Source organism: Elaeis guineensis, chromosome 15, assembly GCF_000442705.2.
Source record: "Elaeis guineensis isolate ETL-2024a chromosome 15, EG11, whole genome shotgun sequence".
NCBI lineage: Eukaryota > Viridiplantae > Streptophyta > Magnoliopsida > Arecales > Arecaceae > Elaeis > Elaeis guineensis.
In genome coordinates, this window is record NC_026007.2 from 67,207,038 (window position 1) to 67,220,129 (window position 13,092).

Below are 13,092 nucleotides of genomic sequence, written 5' to 3' on the forward strand. Positions count from 1 at the left end.
GTATACGTATGTATATACACACACGTGTGTCCAACTTTGAGAAATTCATAAACCCTAATTGCTCTTGTTCAAATTCCGGTGCACGAAGACAGCAAGGGCGAAAGAAGGAAAGAACGAGCGAGCAAGCGAGGGAGAGATGGGGAAGCGGATGAGGCGAGGCAGCCGGTCCCCGAACTCCTCCTTCGCCGCCCTCAGCCATTCCGTCCTCCTCCGCCGCATCGCCTCCTCGAAGCTCCCTTCCGACCCCTCCTCCTTCGACGTCGATACCGTCGTCCACCACCTCCGCTCCCACTATCCCGACTACGCCCGCATCAAGCTCCAGCCCTTCACCCTCCGCGTACAGCGCACCCTCGACTCCCTCCGCCGCCGCCCTGCCGCCGACGAGGACGAGGACGAGGACGACGACGATGCACCCTCCTCTCGCAAGAGGCCCGGCCGCTCCGACCTCTCCGAGCAGCGGTTGCTCCGCTCGGAGTCCGAGCACCTACGCCGCCGGCTCCAGCAGCAGCGACAGGGCCCGTCCGATTCCTCCGACGACTCGACCTCCACCTCCGACGACTCCGCCTTCGAGGCCAAGATGGAGCCGGAGTTCGATTTAACGAAGTCGCTTCTCCGCGATAGTTACGGCAAGCGGGTGAAGCCGGGGGACGGGAAGGAGGATAACATGGAGATTGAGGTGCCTGCGGAGAAGCCGAGGAATGTGGAATTGGTTGATGGGGGTGGAGGAGGTAGTGGGGTCGAGACCCCGGTGGTTGAGAAGGGGAGGGGTGGTGGAGGTGAGGTAGATAATGGGGAGGAAGGGAGGCAGGGGCCGAGGTTTCGGGATCTCGGTGGGATGAAGGGGGTGCTGGAGGAACTAATGATGGAGGTGATTGTGCCGCTGTGCCATCCGCAGCTACCCAAGTGGCTTGGGGTGAGGCCAATGGCCGGGATTCTATTGCATGGTCCGCCTGGGTGTGGCAAGACAAAGCTTGCGCATGCTATCGCCAACGAGACCGGTGTTCCTTTCTATAAGATCTCTGCGACCGAAGTGGTCTCCGGTGTCTCTGGTAAGATCCAGTTGCAATTTGTTTTTCTGTCATACTCTTTCTATCAATTTAGTCACCTAAGTTAGCAAATAGTCTACTTGTTTTATGTTCAAGATGAAGGATTTTTTACTCATGATATAAGCACATGGAGAACGATACATATTGGGATTTCATACAAGCAATATGAACTTTGGTCATATTTCTTTTAGCATGTAATGAGGGCTTAACTGAAATGCAATGCTATCATGAAATACCGTTGTTTTTTTTTTTTTTCTTTGGGGTGGGGGGGGTGGGGGGATGGGGCTCACACCACTCTAGTGTGAGTATACCCCATAAAGTCAAAAGATAAAATGTCCTACAGGGCTCACCTGACCCTATTGTCTAGTCTTCGGTATGCTCAGCAACGAAAGAAGCAACCCAAACAGCATCGCTGTTCGCCTCCGGAAGATATACTGAGCATACACCACGATGGAGTCACATAGGGAAGTCCAGATGTCACGGAGGAGCGGATAAATCTTCAACTGCTTCGTGTCATCCCGGATCTAGTCGATAACATGGTAGAATTTCCCTCAATGAGGATCTTCTCCGCCCGCAGAATCTCCCTCATCGTTACTTAGCTTGTCCTGAAGCACCAAACCAAGCACTTGTGACTCGTGAGAGTTTACGATCTTACAATATTGAAAATAGCAATGGTTGCTAGTTTCAATATTGTAAGCTCGTAAACTCTCACGAGTCACAAGTGCTTGGTTTGGTGCTTCAGGACAAGCTAAGTACCCATGACAGATGGTTGTGGACTGTGCTTGAATGACATTAGGAGGCTGTATCCAAGATTCACCTTCAGAGATGAATAATTTAAGAGATAATACCATGCAACTATGATGCATGACTTCGACTGCAAACTAGTTGAGCTTGGATGATCAATACCCTAGCTGCACATCAGATAAACAGCCTACTCCCCAGCACCATGATAAGTGATCTATGATTATTAGTACATGGCCCACCAATCACCATAATGATAGGCTTGTAATCATGAATTCAAGTGGTGTTGTAGTTGCCTATCCTAACCATTGTTTGTTTGATTTTTGGAGGACAAGCAATTGGTTAGGCCTTCGAATAAAGGTTTAGAGGGTTAACTGATCCGGGACAACTAGTATCATGATATAGATTACTGTAGCCCATCACTGAGGACACTGCAGATATAACTATAAGAACAAATGATAATTGTTGAAGCACCAATTCCACTACTTAAAGATCGGCAGAAAATGGGGTATAATGATGTTGGTGCCAAGCCCTCTACTCACCAGTGAGGACAGAACATTAAGAAAAATCCTTCTTGTGTTGCTAAAAAAATTAAATAATGCTGCAAAAATACTGTTAAAAGATTACAGTCATGCCTGAAATGTATGATTTAGCCTAGAGAAATAATGAGGCATAAAAATTAGCTAATATTGCAAGACTGTAGGTCATTTTTACCTTTCTATCTGAATACATCTTGGATTTAGAATAGAATTCTGTGCTACTTGATAAAATCCCTGGCCCATTAGTGACCTGGTATTGTTACTCAACTTTCTGCTTTTGATATTTTTATATATAGATATATGACAGTGAATCTTGAGATTGATTTTTTAAACACCCACAAACTAACTGCTTAATTACTTGAACCTTTTCTTTACCTTTTTGTAGGCATAATATTGTAAATTGTTATTTAAGCCTCGAATTATTCATGTTCCCCCCATGGATGAATGATTCTCCAACTCTTTTTCTTTTGCTATGTCTTTCTGTTTATCTTCTTTATTACTGGATCCTCGTCTTGGTCATTCCATTCAAAATACTATTGCCAGCAAGCTCAAGTTTTGAATGTTTGTTTACACATGATTATTTCAGGTGCTTCAGAAGAAAATATACGTGACCTTTTCAAGAAGGCATATAGAACTGCCCCTTCAATTGTTTTCATTGATGAGATAGATGCCATTGCTTCCAAGAGGGAGAACCTGCAGAGGGAGATGGAACGCCGGATAGTTACACAGTTAATGACTTGCATGGATGAGTCCCACCAGACACTTAGATCAGGTGATGCTAATTTGGAGTCAGAAGCATCTGAGAAAAAACCTGGCTATGTTCTTGTAATTGGAGCCACAAATAGACCAGATGCAGTGGACCAAGCACTAAGAAGGCCTGGGCGGTTTGACCGTGAGATCATTTTAGGTGTCCCTGATGAAAATGCACGGGTTGAGATTTTGTCTGTTCTCACTCGTAACCTTAGACTTGAAGGTGAATTTAACCTCTTCAAAATAGCAAGGTCCACACCAGGTTTTGTTGGAGCTGATTTGGCAGCATTAGTGAATAAAGCAGGAAACCTGGCAATGAAGAGAATAATAGATAGAAGAAAATCTCAACTTTCTTCTGAGCTTAAAAGCAAGAACACTGAGGACTGGTGGAGGCAACCTTGGGCCCCTGAAGAAATGGAGAGCCTTAGTATTACAATGGCTGATTTCGAGGTAATCTGCTAAAACTAGCCCCCTTTCCCGTCTCTCTGTGTGTTTTTGTGTCTGTGGGTGAGTATGTCGTGTATGCTGTTGCGCATGTGCATGCATTTATTTGTGATATATGAGTGTCCTCATTCATATTTGATTAATTAGAACTTTTTTAATATGATCATCAATAATTTCACGGATAGTCAAATGATGTTATATACTTATGGAAGCAACAATATCTTGTTCCTCTTTTCATTACCCAAATTTCTTTTTGTTCTTTTTGTTTTTATATTACTTGCATATCCAATTATCCATGTTCTTTGTGGGGAAGTGTACTTTATTGCCCTTGTTGTTGTGCTATAGCCTATTTTAGTGTGGTCTTTTCCCTGTTGTCAGCAGATTCATGGCATAGTTGTCTCTTTCTAGTTTCTACCACTTGTTGCTTTATATTTTGATACATAATAACTATTACTTGAACAGGATGGCATTTCATTTCCTGCTCGTTCTGTAGGCTGTCATTATATTATCTTAGTTGCCTAGAAAGAGTTACACATGCAACTAGGCATTTCTTGGAAGACCCATTCAGGAAAATAGATTGATTTGGTTTCTGATAAATTTGGAAGTGTCTCAGAAATAACTAGGGAAATGTCGTAAGTTTCAAAAAGGAATAGCTGTCTTACAAGTGTTGGACATAGAAGAATCAACAGGTCCTTAAAAGTGTTGGATATATGGCAAACAACATGTCAACTTCTGTTTATTTCCCTTATGTTTCAAAACTCGTTACTGTTTCCTACATTAGGGACACCATGTCAACATGTTAGTGCTCTACACACACGTCAACCTGTTTCTGTTTTACACATCAATGAAATCATCTGTTTTCTAATGCGTCAACCATGTTTTGGTAGATCTGCAAATGAAGGTATAACATTTATAGTGATTGTCTCATTAAAGAAATAGAGAACAAATCCATTTCTAGATCTAACCCTGATTCACATAACCCAGAGTTCAAATAGCCTACACATGATTGTGGATAATTATATTGCAAGCTCCAGTACAAAATTAAAAGAGTTGAAAAGGGCGAGAAGGAAGAAAACTTTGCCAACAAATTTGGAATCTCAAGTTTTCAATCAGTGTTTTCTGGGGAATGTGGGTGCCATGGGAATGGAGAACCTGGAAGATATTTATAGGGGCTTGTTGCTTTTTGCTTTTCAGACCAGTTTCTTTCAAGAGGATATGGCTATAACTGGTAGAGAATAAGATTAGATGTTCAATCAGGTTATTGTGAAAGGTGCTTCAGTCAGTGCTACTCTTTTCATCTTTGTATTTAAGCTTAAAAAAACATGATAACTACAACAATCATCAGTTAATTAATAGATTCCTTGTGTTGTAATATTAGCAATTTACAGATCTTCTTGCACAGTGGGGATATGCCAAAGATCTTTGTATCTTTATGCAACCCCTTGGTGACTTCAATGTCCATTGCTAGATAAATACGTCCATAACAAAGCAAATGCCTGGAGATGATTATATCAGATGCATATGATGGATTTTTTTCTCCTTCACTTTATATCATCCATATTCAGTTGGCTGTGTTAGAACTGCTTGATATACTATCTTTTAACTGTATTTCTGCTTTTTCATGTTGCTTAGATTCCTTTACTTATTCCTTGTGAACATTTTTTTGCTTTTCTGTGTTTACATATTGAGTTTGTTTGCCTTATAATTTGGCGTATTGCATGAAATCTTTCATTGTTATAGCTGTCTGCTTGGCACTACAGCCTCTATATGATGTTTATGAATTTAACCTGTAAAGGAATTACTCATCTTCCCATCAACCACTGTGAAATTTTTCTGCTTATTTGTTTAAAATATAAGATGCATTATTTCCTAGTTTTCATTTTCTTCTGCAGGAAGCAGCTAAACTGGTTCAACCATCTTCCAGAAGAGAAGGATTTTCCTCGATACCTAATGTTAATTGGGAGGATGTTGGTGGTCTTAAGTCATTGAGGAGAGAGTTTGATCGCTATATTGTTCAACGAATAAAACACCCAGAGGAATATGAGGTAAATTTTTATCTTTGGAATTTTATTGCATGTAAAGCATCAGGGAATTTGGAGATACGTAAGGGTTTCTTGTTGTATGTTGCGATAACTTTCTTTAATGTTTTTCATATTGCCTTGTTTAGCAATTGTGGTTGTTTTAGTTGAATGAAGTTTTCTTTCTGTATGCAAATAAAAACATTGATGGTGACCCAAAAGTGTTCTCATATTTTCTTCTTGCATTCTGTCACTAGTGGCTAAGTGAAGGTATTCTATAAGGTTGTCTACACATGTAACTATGTCATAAAGTCCAGTACTCAATTTCAGTTGCTTACCATCTGAATTGAAATGCTGATGCCCAAGTCTACATTTGCATTCCAAGAAAATGACATCTGCTAAATAAAACCAATAAGATGTGATAGTAATTTTCACCAAGAACATCTTTTGTTATTGTCCTCATCAATGATTACTGCTCCCATTGTTATTATTGTTTGCAAAACAAACAAAACTCTCTTTATGGTCTAATTAGGTAGTAAATGGATCAATTTGAAAATACTAGACTTGAACCTAATGAAAATAATGAAGAAAGATTCAGAGAATTTTATCCTCTTTTTGATGAAGTGAATATTTCTAAGGGCCTTGATCCATATTTTTCTCATTCACATATTAAAAATGGAACAGCAGTGGTTCCCACAACCACCCCACTCATCCCCCCCCCTGGCGGTGTCCCCTTTTTGCTCTTTCCGGTACGTACCGCAGTAATGTGATTGAGAATAGAATTTCTACCAAGTAGAAGTCTTATTGCCAGCATGAGGGTATCAGTTGTCATTTGATTTGATACATTGTGGTCGGTAACATTGGTGAATTAATAGAAACAGAAAGAGAGGGATTTGAACCCTCAATAACAAAAGCCTACATAGCAGTTCGAATGCTATGTCTTGAGCCACTTAGCCATTGCTCCTACATAATCTTATTATTGAACAGAAATCGAGTGAACAGTGAGTCATTCATAAATTGTTATTCAGGTATCACCAGTCAATGGTTCCAATAGGAATAATTCCTTTCAAATTTTCTATTTCTCAACCACCAACTCCTCTCATCAGGTACTCCATGGATCTATTACAAATTCATGAACCATCTCATGAATTTTTATTTGATGACAGTGATGCATGATAGGCATGGAAAATGATCATATTGATCCGGGTCTGACTTTTATTTGTTACTTGATGGATGACAATAATGTAGGGTTTGCATTTTAATAGTCACTCACTAGCATTCTTGTTATTAGTAATGTTAAATACTGAAATGGACTTTGGTGGTTGGTATATCCTCTTTTATCTTGATATATTTGTGGTCTTCAGGAATTTGGAGTGAACTTGGAGGCTGGGTTTTTGCTTTTTGGGCCTCCTGGTTGTGGCAAAACATTGATTGCCAAGGCTGTAGCAAATGAGGCAGGGGCAAGTTTTATTCATATCAAGGTTTGCTTTTTGGTTCTTTTTTTTTTTTTTTTTATAACTTTGTTCAACAACACCAATTATTTTTTTGATGATTTACAGTATGATACGAAAGTTTTGTGAAAATATTTCTTCCATTTGTAATATGACTACTTTATAATGCTGAAATTTAGGGGCCTGAACTTTTGAACAAGTATGTTGGTGAGAGCGAGCTGGCAGTTAGAATGATATTCAGCCGTGCCCGAACATGCTCTCCATGTATACTGTTCTTTGATGAGGTAGTTTGATTACTGCTGTAACATTTAGTACTTTATGTCCTTTGGTAAATGTTGTAATCAGTAACTGTACATATCACATTTTTTAGTATCCTACACTATTACATGATTATATCTATGATGTATATCATATCTTATTCAAATTCTGAATACTGTGAAGTTTGGTGACACACCTCCACTACATTTATGTTTTCTGCAAGATGTGATGGAAGCTGCCAGGTTTTTTATCACAACCAGCAACCTGCACAAAAGTGTTAGTCCTATAAACTGAAAGAGCTGCAGAAGATCACCATGCATCAGTTGCTAGCTTGTTTCTGCCTCTATGATACTACAAATCCTATACACATGTAACACACCAGGGCACTTGTGAGAAGAACCACCACCTACTCTTCAAAGATCATTGCAACCTATAGCCCTCAGCTAATCCAACTTCAGAAACAACTTGATTATGCAAATGGTTCCAAAATTGAAATTATTCTAGAAGCGCACCAGTTCAATTGCTAGGAGGGTTGCCCAAATTTCACATAACTTGGGTTGCCTAATCAAAGATAGAGTCTGTTCACCCACTTAGGGTCCTGATTTGCTTATATGTGTTGCATCCACCTAGGTTGAGGTGATGGTGTGCTAACCTACTCCTTTATACCTTACTGGGTGTTAAGCTGTAGATTGGGCAGTTAAAAGGGGCATCTTTATAGTTTATAAATGTTTATGTTTTGCTTTGGGTGCTAGATTGATAAGGTAAGAAGTCCTAGGGTAGGATTATTGTTTATAGCTTGTTTGTTAGGTATATATTGAGTTGAACTAGTCTTAGAGTTGCTAAAACTTGAAAAGTTTTAGTTTCCTTCTTTATGTGGAGTGATTGGTGATCTAAATTTATTATCCATGAGGCTTGGGCATTAATAAGGCAGAGATTTTATATCTTTTGTAAATTTCTTCTTGGACTAAAATTGTTAAGTAAAAGGAGAGCTGGGTCATCTATAAAAGGATTGCTGACCAGTCTGGAAGACACTTTTGATTGTTTAGAGTGTCACTTTGGAGTACAGAAAATTCCCAAAGCTAATGTGGTTCTTTGATGCAGGACCATAGGGGATGGCCTGTGAGTATGTAAGTGGACCTAAGGAAGATATTGAAATAGGATTGAGTCAACAAACCAGCCTGGCATCCTGTTGCAGAAAATCGGGCAGGTGTTTTTCTTGGACTGTTGTGAAAATTTCAAGGGTCAAAGTTTTCTGTTTGGGATTTTTATGAGAGGTATCAGTCATATGGAAATGAATCTAGGGTTGATTAGTTGATTGGTGAGTAATGATTGCTTTCCCATAAAGTATTTCATTTTGCTAAGATGAAAGTATGCAGTAATTTGATGTTGATATGCAGAAAAAAATAGGATATTGAGACAATGGTACAACAAAAGATTGTTGAAGATAGGAAAACGAGATTGCAGCAAAGGAGTAATGTAAATTAGAAATTGAAGTAAGAAGGTAATTGGTGGAGGGAAGAATTAGATATAGAGAGATACTAGTTGACGTAGTGCATTGTTCTTGTATTCATATGGCATAATACAAGTACTTTTACATGATCCTAGTCCTGTGCATCATGATAACACTTGCACATGGCACTTTGGCAAATTTGGCTATGGAGAGAGACCAGAAAATCAGATGGAGGCAAAAGTCGACCTGTGCTGAGCCTGGAGATGACCTGGCCATCTGCAAAAGAGGTTGGTGGTGGAGGAGATTAGAGAGGTAGTTTTGATAAGGAGAGGCACTAGGTGGGACTTTGTGGGGAAGAAAAATAGTTTGTGCTTCGTTTTTAAGAGTTGATATGTGCCATCGACCTGATTGCTTTTAAAAGAAACAGTATCTGCCACCACCTTTCCTCTCAGTTATCTGACATTGTAAGAGGGATTGGTGCTATTTACAGGACGTGAATTGGGGAAGCCATTTTTCTCTTTTTCTTTCCTTTGAAAAGGAGCATTTGATGGATGGCTATGTTCCTTCATTAGAGAGTGACAACAGGTCTATTTGCCAACCCAAGCCTAGTCTAACTATAGCAAAATATGCCTAAGCCTACTGAAAAACTTGGGTTAGGGTTTTTCTTCGTAGATGTCAATGGGAATACACGTCCATGTGCCTCCACCCAACTTTGGGATCATTTTTGGTGAAGTCCATGTATCCCAAGTGTTGGGAGTGCAATGGATGATAACTACTCCTGCATGATATGCAGATGATATAACATTGCTTTTCTCTATGCCTGAAACTGAAAATGAAAGTGATAGAACTTGACCAATCCTACATGGACTTTAATTGGAGTTTCATCCTTATCTAGTTTTTGGTTGATTGCAAGCTGGAAAGGCTGAATGGTGGGATTAAGAAGATTCACAGTTGTCCGTCAACATTAATTCAATATTTAGATGTTAATGCCAACTTCCAGACAAGGCAAGAGAGGGGACTTACAAGATACCAAGGCTAGTTGCCGTCTATGGAGGTCAATGTTATTGGTCACAGTTTAAGCTCATGCAACCAATGAGAAACTTTAAAGAATTTGCTTGGACTTGAAAGGAGTTAAGATGAAGGGGATCGGGTCAATGTTGAACCTCTTTGGATGCCTTAAGTTTTGTAAATTTTATCTTCCTAGAACTAGTGTTGTCAATGTGGGACCTCGATGTCTTGGCAGCATCACCGCTTAAACACCTGCCAGATTATTGATTGCAACTAAGTATGAAGTGCAGATGATAATTGGGTCAGTTTCAGCAGTCTCTGAGATATTCTATAGACAGCTAAAAATGGAAGTCATGGCCAATGTACTTAAGCAGAAGTTACAAAAGCAAATGTGCAAAATACTAAAGAGAAGAAAAGGAAACTGCACATTTAATTTTTTGTCATGGATTCATATAACATAATGTTCAATATGTCCAGAACTCACGGCAAGAACATGGAAGCATGTTTTCAGGTTATATGAGTGCTCTGGCTGAGACTGCCTATAACTTCATACTTCATAGCCCTTACGTATGCTTACACGCATATGCTCAAAGAATATGGAACTTTCCTGGAACTATATAAGCATACAATACAGTAATTGATGTAATACCTCCAACAGTCAATTTTCTTAAGTTATTGATGTGAGATATTTGCTTCTCTTCCCATTTGATTGTGGCAGGTGGATGCTTTGACAACTAAACGAGGAAAAGATGGAGGGTGGGTTGTTGAACGTCTCCTAAATCAGGTTGGATTGTCAAATAGTTTCCTCTTGTTGTTGCATTCTTCTTTCTATCTATATTCATTTCATTCAGGATTTGATCAACATTAAACCTATTATCCTCATGTCTAAACCTAAATCCTTTTTTCAAACATATGCAGCTACTTATTGAGCTAGATGGTGCTGATCAGCGACAGGGTGTTTATGTCATTGGAGCTACAAACAGGTGTGACAGATGTATTCCTCCTTTACTCTGTATGTCATTGCTGGGTTTCATTTGAGCTTTAGTCTAAAATATTGTTTTTTTCTATGTAGACTTGAGGTAATGGACCCTGCTGTACTTAGGCCAGGCAGATTCGGGAAGGTTCTTTATGTTCCACTACCTTGTGCTGATGAGCGTGGATTAATTCTGAAGGCACTTTCACGAAAGAAGCCTATTTCTGCTGATGTAGACTTAGATGCCCTAGCCCATAGAGAGGCATGCAAGAATCTCACTGGTGCTGATCTGGCTGCTTTGGTATGACTTATGTTCTATTTACCTTTTCTCCAGTTGTTTTTGAAGGTTTTAGTAGGGTGTATTACATCTGGACTAACCAGGGCTTGGTTTTAAGCAAATCTTTCTAGGCATGTTATTAAGGAGGAATTCTTATTGTTTTCTTGGGTCTGAATTGTGACTTTGTTCATTTGACCATTGCAGCAATTATTTAGTTATCTTTATTTTTTATTTTCATCAGATGAATGAAGCTGCCATGGCAGCCTTGGAAGAGAAACAGAATTCTATGGATCAAGGAACTGTAAGTAATGATCCATGGGATATCAAGATATCGCATTTTGAGAAAGCTTTGCAGAAAATCACACCATCTGTCTCAGCAAAGGTATAACTAGAACTTTTTGGTCCTGGCTCGGTATAAAGCGGATATCAGTATTACATGTTTTCTATGTTTTAGATATTTTGAGGCAACCTATGAAGCTTGGAAAATATAGGATAGAATCTCTGGCTGAGTGAGGCATGTCTTATCATTTCTTGCAATAACATCAACATCACAAAATTCTAAAATTAATTATCCACCATGTCCATCATTAAAAGGTTAACATTGATTCCCCACCCCCAAAACACACGCACACAAAAAAAATGGAAAAAGAAACAGAAAAAGAATTGTCATTCCCAAACATGTCCAGGAAAAATCCTGGATCCATAGAAGAATGCTAAGGACGGTTCTGCATGGTAAGACATGAAGTGTTGTTTGTTTATGCATTCAAACTCTGTTGTGCACTAAATCTTCACAAGGGGCCAACAGTGGCATGATAAAAGCTGGTGAATCGCAGGTCATCGCATGTGCTATAACTATCCATGGACAAGAATCTTCCAATGTATATCCCATCTATATTTCATGCGTGTCAGTATCAGATAATGGGAAGACATGCAGTTCAAATTATTAATGTGTCCTAAGGGATAACATCTGGAAACATGATCAACATGTGATGTCAAAGCTGGTGTTTTTGCTCTGAGCTTTGGATCGCATCCATGCCCACATTTGTTCGGGTGACCATCTTCTAAAATTGATCCCAAGTTGCAAACATGGCAGTCCATTAGTTCTATCTTGCAGTGATGAACTTACTTGAAGCTTTTTTCACATTTGAACTGGGTATAAGTTTTTTGCAAATCTATATTTATTTAAGACCCAAGCATGCAGCTATACTGTCCTTTTTTCTTCCTGACAAAATGGTTCAAAATAGTTACTGGTTTTTCTTAAGTTAATAATTAAAGTTCTATTGTTATTACCCTTATTATAAAAAAGAGCTAAACCAAGAGTAGCCGAGGCTATATTGACAACTCTAGTGTAGACGTCACTAGTCTTGCTTTTCTACCCTTCGTCTCACTTTATTCCCTCTGAATACATATTTTTCCATCTTTTGTTTCTTGCTGGAGGTTGACTTGTTAGAATGACAGCACATTTGCATGTTACTTTCTTTGACAATATAAAATATATTCCAGTGCTAGCAAAAAAACACTTCAGACTCTTCTAGATTTCAAAGATAAATCCTAGCTGCCTCATTGGATGCCATGGAAACTAATCAAAGTCTTCTCTTTTTTGGGTGACGCAGGAAAGGATTTACTATGAGACCTTATCCCAAACCTTCAGAGCAGCTTGAAACATGCTCGTGTTTCACTCTTTTGTTGATGGAACATAGTAACCAGCCTGCAGTCTCGGAACCTCACAAAGCTATCTTGCAACATAGCACGATGATCGAGGGGTCAGTCCAAGTGTATTTGCTAGTCTGGATTTTGCTATCCTTTACACTAGGCTATTTTGGTGATTCAGTAGAAAGCTGCAGAGAAGCAGTTCAGCATGTTGGTGGAAGTTTGTTTATCCCGACCCTTTCTCGATGAAGGCCCAAATGGAGTTTGTGGTCCACTTATCTAAGTTTGAATGCTTCCAATCAAGAATGAGATGACCAATTGTGGAGCCTACAATTTTGCCTGTTTCAGAGTGTTCGTTCGCATGTAAATTTCTACAGTGTTTTCCTTTTAAACAGAGAGTTTGTATTAATAATGCAATTTATTTCTGACAATATTGATAAAGCAAATGTTTTTTATGCGAAGCTTAACCACCAATTTTTGACTGATA

At 39.3% G+C, this 13,092-nt stretch overlaps 1 protein-coding gene across 1 annotated transcript; it reads left to right on the forward strand.

Moving 5' to 3' along the window:
* The first annotated feature begins 76 nt into the window (after positions 1 to 76).
* LOC105058416 (cell division control protein 48 homolog C) lies at positions 77 to 13,092 on the forward strand. The gene is made up of 10 exons (XM_010941343.3): positions 77 to 1,049; positions 2,913 to 3,526; positions 5,413 to 5,565; positions 6,903 to 7,019; positions 7,169 to 7,273; positions 10,424 to 10,489; positions 10,624 to 10,688; positions 10,778 to 10,979; positions 11,197 to 11,337; positions 12,569 to 13,092. Exons 1-10 carry the CDS (start codon positions 137 to 139, stop codon positions 12,614 to 12,616), a joined length of 2,424 nt encoding a protein of 807 aa, XP_010939645.1. The 5' UTR covers positions 77 to 136; the 3' UTR covers positions 12,617 to 13,092.

Excerpts from the sequence above, each read along its gene's own strand:
- LOC105058416 (XM_010941343.3), top strand. The coding sequence starts at position 137 with ATGGGGAAGCGGATGAGGCGAGGCAGCCGGTCCCCGAACTCCTCCTTC. Across the intron at positions 1,050-2,912 it reads AGTGGTCTCCGGTGTCTCTG|GTGCTTCAGAAGAAAATATA; the intron begins GTAAGATCCAGT and ends TGATTATTTCAG. Across the intron at positions 3,527-5,412 it reads TTACAATGGCTGATTTCGAG|GAAGCAGCTAAACTGGTTCA; the intron begins GTAATCTGCTAA and ends TTTCTTCTGCAG.